This window comes from Cygnus atratus, chromosome 9 (assembly GCF_013377495.2).
Source record: "Cygnus atratus isolate AKBS03 ecotype Queensland, Australia chromosome 9, CAtr_DNAZoo_HiC_assembly, whole genome shotgun sequence".
Lineage (NCBI taxonomy): Eukaryota > Metazoa > Chordata > Aves > Anseriformes > Anatidae > Cygnus > Cygnus atratus.
Window position 1 is genome coordinate 25,180,695 of NC_066370.1, and position 15,925 is coordinate 25,196,619.

At 42.6% G+C, this 15,925-nt stretch overlaps 1 protein-coding gene across 4 annotated transcripts in view; it reads right to left on the bottom strand.

Moving 5' to 3' along the window:
* Nucleotides 1-15,489, bottom strand: part of LEKR1 (leucine, glutamate and lysine rich 1) — a 55,301-nt gene extending 39,812 nt beyond the window's left edge. For 3 of the 4 annotated variants that reach the window (XM_035566538.2, XM_035566540.2, XM_035566539.2), the window contains exons 1-2: nucleotides 15,409-15,489; nucleotides 7,176-7,390 (exon numbers count right to left, since the gene is read on the bottom strand). In XM_035566538.2, the coding sequence (XP_035422431.1) occupies nucleotides 7,176-7,390; nucleotides 15,409-15,468 (275 nt within the window). In that variant the 5' untranslated portion in view covers nucleotides 15,469-15,489. Of the gene's footprint in view, nucleotides 1-7,175; nucleotides 7,391-14,663; nucleotides 14,819-15,408 lie in introns of those variants that run through there. The other variant, XM_050712615.1, reaches the window with a different exon arrangement.
* Between the last annotated feature and the right edge of the window lie 436 nt (nucleotides 15,490-15,925).

The window sequence follows — 15,925 nt, forward strand, 5'->3', positions numbered from 1 at the left end:
AGCTGACCCCAACTATCTGCCTGTGTAACATGTGCAAAGAGAATATCACATACAACACCACATACAACATTCATTAGCAGTTTACAGCAGGGGTTTTTTTTTCAGTTGCTAGCTGCAGTTATTATAGTATATTCTTCTATCCCTGAAAGCACAATGACAAGGACATGTAATTTAAAAACTAGTCCTTTTCAACACTACTCACACTAGATTAACTGTAAAAGTAAATGATCTATTTATCTACTAGTGACTCACTGTCACTAGTAAATAAATAATATTTGAATCCGCAAGTATTTTACAAAACCAAAGGATGGCAGAAGCATTACATTAGCATTTGCTTCAATTTTAAAAAGAAAATGAAAATGATTTATAGCTTAAAAATAAACAACAAAGCCTGTTGTTTTTCTGTGCATCAGCTAGTGTTATCAGATGGATCATCTATAACACATTTGCACCAAAATGCAAACTTAAAAAAATAGGAGTCCTGATAAAGAAACTTGGATCTGCAGAGCTCTGTCAAAACCAGAACTGAACATCTGGTAATTAAAAAGCAAGTTGTTTGGGCTCAACTGTGATCACTGAAATGAAATAAAATAAAAATAACTTTAAAAATGAAGAAAATTCTAGCATTACCTTGCTAGGAAAATTTGCCCACACCTACCCATAAATTTCTTGGGATTATAGTTTTAAAATGAAACTTCCAAATAAGCAGACTTTTTTTTCCCCACTCCAAACATTTGATTTAGTGAGGTTAGCATAGAATTGCAGACTCAAAGTGCAAAGGGACATTATTGGTATTTTCCCATTGTTTGCACAAAAATATATGCGGACAATGCCAGACAGTTGCACTGTCTACTCTCATCACCAAAAGAAGGAGGAAAAAATAAGCATATTATTTTGGTGATATTTAGCTCAAAGGAAAGAATTCAACAGATCATTAGATGACATAACTAAAAGAGAGGTGTGAGAACATAGTGGTCTTGTCCTCCGTCCTGTATTTTGCATGAACTGTGAAAATTAACTTCCAATCTTTGCAGCCAGCATACTTTCTTTGTGAACACAGGAGGAAGCCTGCAGAGTGGGAGTTGAGTTATAACATGTTAACTACTAGTGCCGGCAATGAAAAGAATAGCTCGAGAAAATACAGAAGAAGTTGCAAGGGATTATTGCCAGCAAACAAATATATTAATTGTCCTAAAAGTAGTGACAATTACCACAACTGTTCAAATTTAAGAAGCCGCATTTCTCAAAAGTTAAGATTTGAAAAAGCAACCCTCTTGCAGGCTACGTGGTACACAGCGCCTTTACGAGTGTGATCAGCTTTAGACCATCCAAGTTAAGACCAGGCTATTTCACAGATTTTGTTTGCCACTACAGAATCATTCACCTGTGGACTGCAGGTTAGCGTATGGCCCACTTTGACTGCAAATGCAAGTTATCTCTGGCAACCAATCTGTAGGCTTTTTGTGAAGGTCTCTGTTAAGTCTCATGTAAGCTGACAGTCATTTCAAGTCTTGTATTAATTGTTATCTTTATTAATGCAATAGAAATATAAAGTATGCTGTGAAGACAACCTGGATAATTTTTGTTCAAGCAAAGGTAAAACTCTGGAACAGGTCTGGAAAATAGTGACAGAAAGATGACTGCCTTGTCACAACCAGGTCAAAATTCACCTTTGAAGAAACCTAAGGTTTTATTTCTCAGAGCTACCACTCCAGCTGCTGATTTCACCCTCAGTAATTGCAATTTACATAGTCTCTGTCACAGCAGGGTAACTCAGGAATAACTTCTTATAAGTCAGTAGAATTACCTGACTCAACAGATTAATAAATGAGATTACAGTTATGAGTAATTTGATAATTGCGTAAGAAAAGAAATGGTGTTAAGGCAAATTTATAGGTGACTTTTTACTTATACTATATATTTGCACCTGCAAATTTCAACAGAAGTTTCTCAAGGCGCGTGAGTAAGTGTATACTTCCTAACCAGAAATTTTCTAGTCCTTGCAGGTACAGTAGAGACCACATAATTATATAGAAAAAGACACTACACTGTGTTTCCCTAACATAATACAAATCTAGCCAAATAGAAATGTATTGCATTTTATGGATTTGGTGTTTCTTCCCCCCAAACTAGAGAAATGTCTTGCTGATGAGCCAAGTCTGTTGCATACATTACAACTTGGAGTACAAGGAGAAACTAAGCTTTTCCTTTCAACTCTAAAATAATAACAATCCATGTAAACTCATCTTTTTACTACTAATTTCTCGCAGCAAATGAAACCTCTTTTTTTGTGTCTTCCCTCTGACGAGAGGCTCCCCGACCTTCCAGTCCACAGAGCCTCGCGATCCAGAGCAGGACGAGAGCTCGAGGCGCCCCATCTCCCCTCGCCTCCTGCGCCAGGAACTCCCTCAGGAGGCAGCGGGGCAGGAGCCTTCACCCCGCATCCTGGGCAGCCACCGTCCCGTTCTGCAGTCGTCGAAGCAGAGTCAAGTTCAAGAGCAAGTCAAAGGCCAAAGTAAAAATAGGTCTCTCAGCACAGGGGAGAGGTATTCAAGGATTAGCCTGAGTTCAACCCGGTCCCATCCGAGCTTCATTGCTATGTGGTCATAGAAAACACCAGAAAATAACACCTTGTCCTACAAGCACATGCACGCAACGTATTAACCTCGTTCAGCAAACAACCGCAGAGCTTTCAAATTTCACTCTGACAGATAAAGAAGCAGAAGCCCTGTGGATTTTAGTGAGTCTTTTTGTCTGAGTATGAACTGAAAGAAACCATTTAAAGCCTTGTAATTATGTCCAGAATCATTTTACAGCTATTAAGGCCTTTTTTGCATTATGTGGCACCATTCTCAGATACGAACATCTGTGATTTTTAATCTAAATTTTAATTTTACTTATTAAATATGAAAATATTTTATATGAAATACATACGAAAAGAACGCACGGAAGCAAAAATGCAGATTTCATGTTACTTTTTGCATTTTCCACTGACTGCTGTCTCTTCCAGATAGGGAATTCTGTCTCACCAAGAGACAGTTCCTTTTACTAGGAACCTGGGAGAAGATTAAACCTTATCGCAGAGTTTTGTGCTTTGTGAATCACGCTTTTGGACTACCTTAGTCACCGAGTTTGTTTTGTTTATTAGTAATTGATCTTGGCAGCTAATGATGTTAATAATTTGACAAAACTAGAACAATCACAGCTCTAACACATGAAGAATGGGACTGAGCTATCACCAGTCAGCAAAAAGGATGTTTTGTATAGGGAAGTTACTGGCTTCAACATCCCTAACATAAGAGTCCAACAGCAAGAGATCGTTTCCCCAAAGCACTGTGGTGATTAGCTTTCTGAGACTGTGACAAGTTTTTGTCAGTGTGGGGTTTTTTCCCATTCTCGTTTGTTTGTTTTTAAATATAAGGGTGAAATTCACTGCTTTACAGATGGTGAACACAGGGTCTCACTTAAACTTTATCAGGTTTTTGCTGGCTCTCTGCACAAGGCTGGGCAATACCTGAGGCATCTTGATGACACCATCAGGACAGAATATACAGATCAGTTTGCAAGCACTGAAGGGAACATATTAAAACACTTTGGCATTATACAAAATTCTGCTTTTTCCTGGTTAATAAGTACACCCTAAAATTATCATGTAGCTAATTGAAGAAGTATGTACTGTTACACTATAAAACAAATACAATTAAATACGTCGAAGGCAGTCTCTGATTAAACTTCATATCCTTTCTTCAGAAAAAACTCGCACGCACTTGGCACTTCCCAGTACAAAACAGCTCTTGTGCTCTTACTTCTTTATGCTGCAACTTGAGCTGTCTAAAAGTAGAATTAAATGCAGAAAGAGCCAGACAAATTCCAGCACTTCTGTGCTCTGTATTCCCTCTACAGTATAAAAAACAATACGTTATTTCCTTTTGCTGGGAAAAGATCTGTGCAAAACCCGGGGACTTGCTGAAGCCCATGCCCACCCAATGCCTCTTGCTGTTGTATTTACTCGCCTCTTTCCACCAAGCCCTGAAGGAGCACGTACCCAAGACTCACCCAGAACACCCATAGTGTGGTGAAGTACTCATCTACTACTTTATGAACTGATTTCTTTTCAGATAAATTATATTCCAATATTCTGAAAGTACTTGACAGATCTGCAGTTAGTCATGCTTTCTAAAACAGTGAAAAGAAGAACACGACTCCCAAGTTACCCAGATACAATAAGAATAACTGACTGCATGACCCAAACCGCATTTGATACTTATTAAAAATTATTAATTTCTAATGGAGCTTTTTATGTTTTCCGAGTGATTTGAAAACATCAAGGATATTGTAAACACATCTTTCATACCATGTTCCTAGCTTGAAAATGGGAGGAGTTCAACGTAATTCTATTTCTTAATTAATGACATAATAACTGATTAAATCCTTTCTTCCCACCAGTCCATAGTGACACAACAAACAGAGTTCTGACAAATGAAAAACAGAAACAAGAAAGTGCACACCCACTGCAGTTAGACTAGTTAATGACTGGAGAACACTGATAAAGAGATGAAATTAGGACAAATGAAAAACCTGGGAGTATCTAAAGGTCCTCTCTAAAGCGTAAATTCCTTGAGGAAGGTCTCTTTATAGCTGCAATAGTCCTCATAATCTTGGAATTTTATAAGAAACCAGGCCTGATAAGATCACGTGGAGAGAATGAATCTTTAAACAAACAGTTCAATATCCAAAGTGACAAGATGAAAAAGAAACTCCAAAATTCCCAAGGGTCATGTAACACAAGATTTCTCTGACGAAACCACAAACCTGAACACCATGCTGGGGTTTCGGGTTCTTTATTTTCCCTTTTTGGGGGTAGTGGGGTGGGAGGGGGCATAGAAAGGGGAGGGATAAGTGGGTGGGAAGGGATTCCATCCGTCTTACTGCTATTGATGCTCAAAAGGTACTGACACACTGAAAACCTGAAGGTGAAAACAAAAAGAACAATCCTCATGAGGAAGTTTTATACAGTGACCTACACTGTTTAGGATATTTAGCCAGGTTAGTATCTTTCTAAGCTACGCAATTTAAGTTTAAATCAAGACAAAGTTATCATAACAATTTACGTGGCTAGACTGTCTGCCATAGCAAGGAAAACTGTGAGCATCATTTAAAGGACTGAGTGGATTTAAGCATGAATCTTCAGAAAGATGCAAGTATGTGAGCTTCCATGCAGAGGTGAGCAAAGATGCTCTGGTAACATTAGTAATCTCTTCAAACAGTAACAAGGTTTTCTTACTACAGGTCTGAACACACATCATTGTGTTAGATTGAATCGGTATAGTTACCTGCATGACGGTCAGTTCCCCTTCTTCCGATAAAGTTTCAAAAGGGCAGGTAACTGAGTTCCACAAAAGCTGAAGCTCCCAGGTGGCTTTCAGTGTTAACCACAGGTACAAACAATAGCAATGCTTCAACCAAAAAGCAATATAAAAATGAAATAGTTTGCACCTAACAAGAAGGATTTAATCTCTTGGTCTACCAAAGATGAAAAGGGGCTTATTTGGCTTCTGATAAAAACTTGAAGTTTGAGAAGAACGATTTGTCAACCATGCAAGAACCAGGAGAAAGATAGTACACTGAGTAAGTTAGTTCATGCCAATGGCACAAGGTAACGAGAGACCCAAAATAGTAGAGAGGAGATAAGGAATATTTAGACAGCTGATTTAACAAAGCACAATAGTTGATTTATGGCCTGAATGAAAGCCTACTGAAAGTATTCCATTTGATTTCAGCAGGTTTTAAATCAAGCCAAGCCTCAGGGGGAAAAAGTGCAGAGATTAAATTTTCATTAACTCTTCCAGCTTTTCCACAAAAAGTCAGCTAAATGAAAATGTAAGTCTTCCTCTGGCAAATGATCCTCAACAACAAGAACATGCTGTCACTGTATCTGCTAACACACTGAATACTGCCACTATAATTGCTGCCCAGAGCCATTAAAGGAACAAGGAGTGAATTCGCTCTTCAGAAATGTGCTGTTACACCAAAGAACTCGTTCTGGGGACGGGGGAGGAGGGAGGTTTTGGTGCCAGTGAAAATAATATCCTAAAGTACAGTGCGAGGAGGGTGATCCACGAAATATACATTTTGTTCAACCTTCGGTGAACTTGTGTGTCAAAATGAGTGCTTCATTAGCTACATTAACAAACACTACAACATCCTAACTAAACATAATAACAGTTATGCTAACTTGTTACAGTATCTGAATGATTCACAAAAAAAAAAGTAAATGGGTGCCAGTGCCTCACCTACAGACAACCCATAGTTCCTTCTCCAGTGTTTCCAGTCTCTCGGGAGAGCACCTTAATACCCCAAAAGCTCCATGTTTTCAGGCCTAGATCAGTTGCTACTGGGTGTGAGTCAGTCGTGCAAAAACACCCCAGCTGGGAGTCTTCAGAATCAAAAGGACTGTCCCGATACTAAAATCATAATATTGCTCCTGTAAAAAGCTTCTGGCTAACAGTTTGATTCAGATGAGCAAGGAATTACTGAGAAGTTCCCAATTCCCTTGCTTATACTTCATCATTCTAACAGCAGTCAATTTGAACAGAGCCACATATATATTTTGCCATACCAGAGATCTAAGGAATACACACTTCCCCCTTTAACGTGGGCCTTCACAAACCACCAGAAAGCATTTGCAGGCTCCCTTTTCTGAGGAAGAAAGCCACAAGCAGCACCCAAGTAACTGTTTTAGCTTTCTGTATCATCATACTGATAGTGAACTGTAAGCTCCTTAGGGAAAGAGCGTTGATAGGAGACAGTAAGTACAAACTTCAGAGTGGTGAAACCCCCAGCACCACAGAATTTCTTTTGAAGTATTTTTTATTACAAAAATGATAAGATTAAATATTTGATCATTTCCCCTTTGTGTAGTGTAGGGGGGGAAAATACCTCCGAAATGCCTTCAGGCCTTTCTTTCACTTTAAATATATTGACTGTTTTTAAACTGTTAAGGAATTCAAAACTCACTTCTACAGAATACTACAAAATAGGATTTACACATTACAACATATGTTACATCTGACAAAAGACAGACAAATCTCATTTGTATTTTTAACTTCTTTGGAATGGCATTACCTAACACATACGCATGCAGAATAACATCAGACTAGATAACATGCTCTGACCTTTCTGTTTTTGATTCCCTGTCAGCTCGACAGTGTTCAAGGTCTTGGTAAAGAGACTGCAATTCTTCCTGAAGTCTTTTTTCCCGTTCTATACTTCCTTCATAAAATGCAATCTGCTTTTCCATTGCTTTTACTTTTTCTTCCATCACCTTAAATTCATGAAGAATCAAATAGCTGACGCCACAGTATTTACACACAGTCTCCTCCCGAGACATCTACAAAGAGATACAATTTTAAGACTGTATGTGAGAAACAAGTTGCACAACACAAAAACTGAATGATTAGTTTCTATTCCAAACAGTTTAAACTAATGCTATGGAACATTTACGATCGGATATGTTCTTGCAGTAATAAATAATAAAGAAAATTCAACATCAGGAAAATGACAAACTATAGCAGCACTTTTGCTTACCCGAAACTTCCCAAGGCAGATCAATTATGCAATTAGCTATGTAGGAACTCCCACTGGAATTACAAACTGAAGTACCTCCAAGTTATGCTTGATGTACTAATTTCAAATAAAATGAACTATTCTGTGTTTTACAAAACTGTATCCTTAAAGAAAATTCTGACTGTGTGAGCCAGAAAAATTTTACTTACTATGTTTTTGACAAGTCACATCCAATTAAGCAGGCAAGATGAAAAGTGACTGGAGTGACATAATTCAGTCAAGATGGGAATATTATTGTGATGTAGCGTGTATGGCACTTGAGTGGGGTGGAAAATGTAAGCAGTTTGCTAGGTATGAAATATTCATCAGTGATTAAAAACACAAAGTAATAGATAACTAATTGAAAGACAGTTGATTAAACTGGGAACAATACTTTTGTAATTGATCAAACTACTAAGCTTTTCAGTATGCAAAGCTTTATAAAAATGAACAGATAGATGTGCCCTGACTTCAATACGTTCTTGTTACTCAGCGTGTCATTCCTATGTATTTTAATCTTCTTCCCTTCCAGAAAGCAATGCTCAGTTTACAAGTGATATGGAACTGAACCTGCACAAGAAATGGATATTGAGTAAACAAGTTCACCAGACCTACGCCGAAGGTCTGACACTTCGGTAGAGGACATGCGAGCACCTGCTCACCAGCACAGATCGACGGGACGCAACAGGACAGGGGCTAGATAATCTCATCTAGGCTCCCTTTCCCATGAACGGTTGGACCAGATGAGCTTTTGAGGTCCATTCGACCCTGGGCTATTCTATGACCTTTGAAAATGTGAGGTTTTACCCCATTCTTGGAGCATCACAGCACTGATGCATTGGAGAGGAGATGATCAGAATTATGGCTACATCAGAGGACACGCATCACACAGCTGAAGAGACAACCTCAAAGCAACAAATATAAAAAGTTCTTGGCAAGCTTCAAGACATGAAAGATGGGAAGTGGGTGACAGCTGGCAGCGTAGTCTTTGTGTACCAAAAGCTTAAAATGTGCTTTAACCTTTCTTACAATTACCAACAGTTATAAGGCTTATAACAAAATGACTTACAAAAATCATAAAACGAGAAAAATGAAAGCAGTTTAAGTTAGAAAATATAAGAATCCTTTGTGTTACAAAAAATGAAAAGACATTTTGAAAGATTGGGATAAATTGAAGGAAACAATACTTAGGTGAAGGAAAACAGCTTTCAAAAAAAAAATTTATCCCATGATTCAATAACCTTTAGCACTTTAAATATAGCTTGATAAAAATGATATTTCAGGATGCCCTGGAATTACCAGGCCAAACTTTACTTTCCGATTTCTAAGTTTTGCCCCAGTTTAAAATACTCTTAGTTACAGTTGCTCTGAATGAACTGAATATTCAAGTTTATTTTTCCTGGCAGCTGCAAACTGTGCTTGGAAATATGAAACTGTTACTCAGGATAAATACCATAAGGTTCCAAAGCACTGAAATTGCCGTAATGAAAAAGGACAAAATGAGCTGTTATTAGGAGGACAGAAAGGTGGCTCTTGTCCCAAAAAGAACACTGTGCTCTCTTGTAGCACCACCACTGTTGTCTTTCAGATAAACAGTTACAGAAATTCCACTGGGTGCTAGGATTAAAAAAAAAAAAAGTCTTATGCAAGTACTAAAACTTTTCAGTTTTCAACTTTAATTTTGCTGCTGAGCCTAAAAATAAATCATGTCATAGCACAATGAATAATATACACCTGGACTCAACAGGACAAGGCTCCTGTTCTCCCTCACACCCATTCCCCAGGTGATAGGAAGAGGGAAGGGGACACATTGCCCGGCATGGACCCAGGTGACAGCAAATAGCCCCAAAAGGCCTGAACCGAGCAGAGGAAGGGGCACGCAAACCCGCATTCTCATCCTAAATCCAAGAGTCTGGCCTCGTGCCCACAGTGGGCAAATCACACACAGGACTTTCTCAATCTCTCTTTTTGTCATTGCCACCAGCCACCCGAGCTCCTCGCTGGCACCGAGAGCATCCCCTGAAATCCCTGAGCTGCAGGACCGTTTGCAGAAGCTGCTGCAGTGCACGCAGACAGGTGCAGAGCAATGCTGCCAGGCGGCAGATGCTGACTGCACTCAGCCAAAAGAACGACAAAGCCATCTTAAGGCTACACCAATTTAAAGGTCGGAGCCAGACAGCTTTTTATAGCTTTGAAAATTACTTAAAAATGAAATCTTTTTCAGAGCAGCACAATTTCTAAGAGAAATAGTATTATTTTTTGTGTATTTCTCTTTTGCCATCCTTCAAAGATTTGTGAACCAGAACATTTGGTTATTTATAACCAAACCTGACACTAAGGGCAGAAATATTTGAGTGTCTAGAAGTGTTAGACAGCCAGACGGGCAAGAAAGACTTCATGAGTTCCCTACTGAAGAAAACTCTGGAGCATGAGCTCAGTCCTTATCAGGTAATCCAGACAGGAGAGGCCTTGTGAAGGGTCTGTGCCGGAGAAAGGATTCCACGAGACTCCTTTCCTCGCATCCGAGGCACCAAAGTTGATCAATCATTACATACAAATAGATAGGGAACAAGTTTTCATTAGTTCTCTGCTTACAAAGCTACCTTTTCTGGAAGAGGAGTACTGAGTAACTGCCAAGAGTGTGCATTACGGACATGATGATCCGTACTTTCAGATTCTATTTTTCCCTATTTACATTTCATCAGAAGACTGTTGTCATCATCTCAAATGCAAACAGGAAAAAAATAAGGGAAGAAAAGCAATTTGGAAGGACCAGAAAATGAAGAACTGTAACTAGAAAAGTGACTGTGAGGATAAGCAGTAAAAAAAAAAAAAAAAGGAATTTTTTAAAAAGGGAGGTAATTTAATATTGTGGTTTTGGTCATCCCGGACAGAGAAACTCAGGGCAAACAAGAAATGAAAAGATAACAGAGGGATACTAAAAAACCCTGCTAGTTGAGTTAGCAAGACAAAAAGAAAAGCAAAGCAACTCTCTAAGGACAAAGTGTATAAGCCAGGAATACATTTGATCCATAAGGTTTTGAGCTGCAGTTTTGATAGGAAGGACAGAGCTAGGTCCAGAACAAACCACTTCACAAGGCAGTATTTCTAGCTACCATGTTCCAGCAGCTGTGGGAGCAGTTTCAGCTCCGAGCTGCGTTCAGTTTTGGAAGAACTAATATTATTCCACGGTTACCTTTAGCTACCAAGGGCAAGTGGAGGTCTGAGCCAGGATGGCTCAGTCTGTCTGATTCAGTACTGTAAGCATATGCACAACATACGTTATATGGAAAAAAAGAAAAAAAAAAAAAAGACTGGTGGTCTGTCCCATTTTTAGCTTTCTGAATAACAAGCTTCTCTCCAAGCTTCTGAAATATGACGTGACAGGAATTTACATAATTTCTACTTGACCAAATAATGACAGGGAATGCTGACTTGGGCACTGCATTCTCCTCCACTAGTATTTCAAATTCCACTGGCAAACCTTACAATAATAAAGAGCTAAGTTCTTGTTAAAAGAAAAGTAGCCTATTTATGCACTTAGAAGTGCCTTGTTGTTAAGACATCCAGAATACGGGTCACCAATGCTGGAAACAGACAGTAACAAGAAACTAATAAATGGCCATGACGCTTAAAAGCCAGACCTTTAGTCCACAATTAATGAGATTCTTTTAAAAAGTTTTGAATGTGTCTCTGTGCACTACAAAATTAAAAACAGAGCCATGAACACAGATGTACTCCATGTACGTTACTTTTACAGTGCAGGGGAGGCAGAGCTTTAGGAACTGAGGCACTCACCATCCTCCCCGCATCACCCCGTGCCCCTCGGGGGCATAGTACAGCAGTAACAGCTCGTGCTCCCCCTCCACTTGCTCCATCACGCTGAGTCTGCTTTAGCAAGGACTGCACAAAAAAAACAAGCCGAAACAACAACAAAAACCACCACTGCATTTGTCCAACCTACACTCGTAGCAGAACTACACACAATATTCCAGAAAATAAAATTTCTTTATACTACAGCTGGGTGCTCTTATATTATTTCTGTGTATTGATTGTTTCATTCTGCCTCTACCTGATTATCTGAACGTATTTTCTTCTCATTTTACTCCCCCTCTACCATACTACTTCCATTTCTTTCATGCTGTTTTCCCTCTTCTAGCACACTACCTAATCCCTGTTACACAGAGAAATGGTTACTCAAGCCACACAAATGATATTCTAGGAAGAAAGAGGTGTCTTCCACTGCATATGCAAAACCGAAGAGTTAGTTGATTGAAATTATTTATTTTTCCACTGAAATATTTTGAGTCCCAGTAGAATTGTCACTTCCGAAAAAATAAAGTTTATTGTGAGCAGAGTTTTCAGTCAGCATCTAGTCAGAGAGCAATGCAGGTTGCAATGCTAAGCCATGCTGCATACATAATTATTTGTTCAACTTCCATAAAAAAAGCAGTTGCAAAATAAAAATAACAATACTTGCTTTGAATACATATGAATAATGTAGGAAAAGCCTTGCAGCAAAACCAGAATGTCCTGCTCTCAAGCATCCCATTCAAAACATGCCCCAAAATAATCAGTTTGCCACGACAGGAAATAATACTCGGATTTCAGGTAGCTTTAATTTTTTCCTGCTTGTGTTTAAAGCAGACTAATGAATCATAAAAGAGCACGCTGCACTGCTGCTGTCTGCACACACGAGCCCTGCTAACATCCAACACGTGTCCGCCGTGCCACGCAGACCTCACTGCTGCTCCCGAGCTCCTTGGGGCTGTGCTGTGGCACGCTCCAGCTCTCCGGTGCAACACACAGCAGAGAATTCCTATAACTGAACCACGGTGTATCGCAACTAAACGTGACGCCTGTGCAGAGAACTGATGATCTAGCCCATCATTAACCTATTGTTCGTCTGACGATACTGATTTGACACCGGCAGTTGCAACCATTGGGAAGTCCCCCCTAGCTACAACCCCGACGCCTGAGATGCAAGAGATTCTGCCAACCCTCAAATTCCTAGCAAGGTACTTGGACACTGGTTGCAGAAAGGACACAGAAAAGCTAGTGAAATCTAGTGAACACAGCCCTAGCCTTCTGAGCACAGCAAGAGATCAAAACGCCTCGCTGCCCTAGGCGATCACCAGCGACGCCAGAACTCTCACAACTGAACTTCACTGTCTGCATTCAGGAGATCTGCTCTCACAAAGCCTCCAATACCCTGACAAACAGCAGTAACAAAGCAGGTTGCTGTTACTATCTGAAAGCTGGTTATCCTAAATCAACCACAGGTCCGTGGCTAACCAGCTCAGCGCTGAGAGCTTCCCACCTCTTCAGACTGTACTACGCGGGCTCAGACCGAAAATGGGGAGATACATTCGAACATTTCCAAAGCACGTTGCAGCCACTGAGAACACTCACGTAGCTGGAGCTTGTCATCCCAATGAAATCAAAACGGTAAAAATTCTTTAGCTAAGTTCTGAAAATCTCTGTGAACACAGGGGCAACTTGTGAACGCCATCTTAAGAAGCATTCGTAAAGTAGGTGCCAATAGGACCTCCTGCCACTCCGTGTCAGTGCTACCGTGCGCATCCAGAGGCACCAACAGAAGTACTGCTGCTTATAAATTAATATTAACACTGCAAGTAGTATGTACGTAATGACCTTGGGTACTGTTCGCATCTACCAAGCCAGTCACTGCTGGCATGACAGATTCTTTAGCTAATTAAAGCAAACAGAACTATGTAAGAATCTATGTAAAGAAAAATAATCCCAGGTCCAAAGACAGCACAGAAAGTTACCAGAATGTGCTTGTAAAGATACCATTATGTGCTCAATCTACAGTCCATGTGGCAAATCTAACGAGTAACCACTTGCTGCTAGCAATGTACGTGATGTTTTGTGGACAGTCAAATACCAGGGAACATTCTGCCCCGATGTGCAACACAGCTTCGAAGTTCCTGCACTGCTTGCTTTCTTAAGCTCCTAGGGCGAGAGAACTACTAATATGTAAGGATATCTTGTGCCCAATTAATTATGTGCTCTGTATTAAGCAAGGGTCATTTGCTTGCCAAATAAAATATACAATTAGGCATAACCTTGTTTGCTACTTGGAGGACTCAGGGTGTCACTTGACTCTCTTCTGGAGGTGGCTGCTGCTTTGCTTCCCTCTTCGCTAAGATCTTCCTGGCAAAACTGTACCTTCCCATCCAGGTACATTGAAAGGGCAACAGAAATTGAAACAAACACAGAACTTGGCCACGGCTTTACAGCGACAGGTTTTCCCCCCCCAGCAGGCTTTGGCAGCTGAACTATCTGCAGGACAGGCTGCTCCAGGCTGATGCTCCCTCCCCTTCCCCTCTCAGTGACATCCTCTAGAGGAGTGCAGCTCTGGAGGCAGCGATGTCAAGTACTGACAAGCAGCTTTTGAAGCTCCATCCGCCAGAGCACAGAAGAGCAGAACGATGACAGCTCTGGGCTGCATCCTTTGCTTTGCCCCACTCTGAGCCCTACAGCCCAACCTCCTGAGCACGCAGCCGAGCAAGGCAGCTCAAAGCAGCTACGGAACCAAGAATGCTCACTGCTAGGTGCTGAAATCACAATGCTTAACATATTCCCTCTGGATACACATGTTCCTTCAGCCAGCTAGCTGCATGTTGGGAGCATGTGCTCCGTTTGGCAGAACAACCTACAGCTGGCACAAGTTCCGCTTATGTTAAGAGCGACCTAAAAGCGAAATTACAAAAGAGATGCTATAAAATCCAAGAAGCAGAGAATGCGAAGGGAATAAGAACATGTCTACATAAAAGGTAGAAAATACAAGGACAGGAAATTGTGAGAATGACTTGTAACCAAGCCCAGTATCTTGTAACTATCCTGCAACTACAACGCAAGCCAGCTGAGCGAAGAAATGAGTGGCAGCAAAGGATGCGTAAAACCATGACTCCTAACAGATCCCAAAATCTTGGCCTGTCATTGCCTTAGAGCTCACGTTGAGGCGACTGGGTAGGATGGGACAGGAACATGAGACTACTCTTGCTCATACCCAGAGGTGCTGGTTGGCTTACCCTCTGCATGGAGACCTTTCTGCGAGCGGCACGCCGCAGAACCGAAAGAGAGCTCAGGGGCTTGCCTGCCCAGTCCTCCGCTCCAAAGCAAAACCTTGCTTTAGCTGTCCCCCCAGTACCACCAGAGGAATTCCACAGCTTCCCTGCTGAGCTGCTCCAGTGCTCCACCCCTGCGTCTGGGTTCATTACGTTCAACCAAAGCAAGTCCAGAACGGTGAGGATAAGATTAATTTCCAGCTGGAGATAAAGGACAACTACATACGCGTGTGAATACTGTCAGTGTGCCCTGAGGCATCTTCTAGAGCAAGTAAACCCACTTCTATTGCCCTTTCCTAGGGCAACGGACCCGTAAGCTCCTTACTATTTTTGCTCTTTCCTAAATTCCCAGTTGTATTATTTTCCTTAAAGACCCGCAGCTCTGAGCTGACACCCCAACAGCCCTGAAGAGGAGATAATCGGGGCTGAGCTCCCCACGCAATTCCAAGCACCCCTTCAGCCCAGCTACGTGCTCTGCACCCCTGCGGCAGCAAAACACGGCGTGCGGTACCGGGCTTAGGCTCGCTCGGAGCGGCAGCACGAACGCGTTCCCCCCCCCGTGCCCCTGCGCACCCCTAGCAGGTGCTTGCGCCGCGTGTGTAACGGCAGCGCCCGCCTCCCAGCTCTGCGAGCCCGCAGCGCGCCCCACCTAACGCCGTGCCCCCGACGTGCCGTGAGCCGGGCCCGGCCCCCCCCCGCAGCCCCGTACCTCTCGGATCCCCGGGGGCAGGGCGTGCACGGGGCCGGGCCGCTCCGTGGCCGCCGCCATTTCCTCGCCGGGCCCCGGCGGCGTCCTGGCGTCACCGCGGCAACGGCGCGGCACGGCCGCGGGGCGCGCCCCCGCGCGGGCGAGAACGGGAGCGCGCTCGGGGGTTGGGGGGCGGTGCTCCCCCACCCGCAGCGGGTCCCGTCCCCCCCGGTGCCTCGGGGCTGCGGGCCGGGACCGGCCTCGCCGTGCCCCCGGTGATGGCCCGCGGGTGATGCGGGGCTGCACAGCGCCCCAGGGGGAAGGGCACAGCCCCAACGGGGGGGCTCCGCGGGGAAACGGCCCGGGTGTGCCCCGGGGTGTGCCCGGGGTGTGCCTCGGGGTGTGCCTCGGGGTGTCCCGGGGTGTACCGATGTGTGCCCCGGTGTGTGCCGGTGTGTGCCTCGGGGTGCCCCGGGGTGTGCCCCGGGCTGTGCCGATGTGTCCCGGTGTGTGCCCCCCCTGTGCCCCGGGGGGCGCC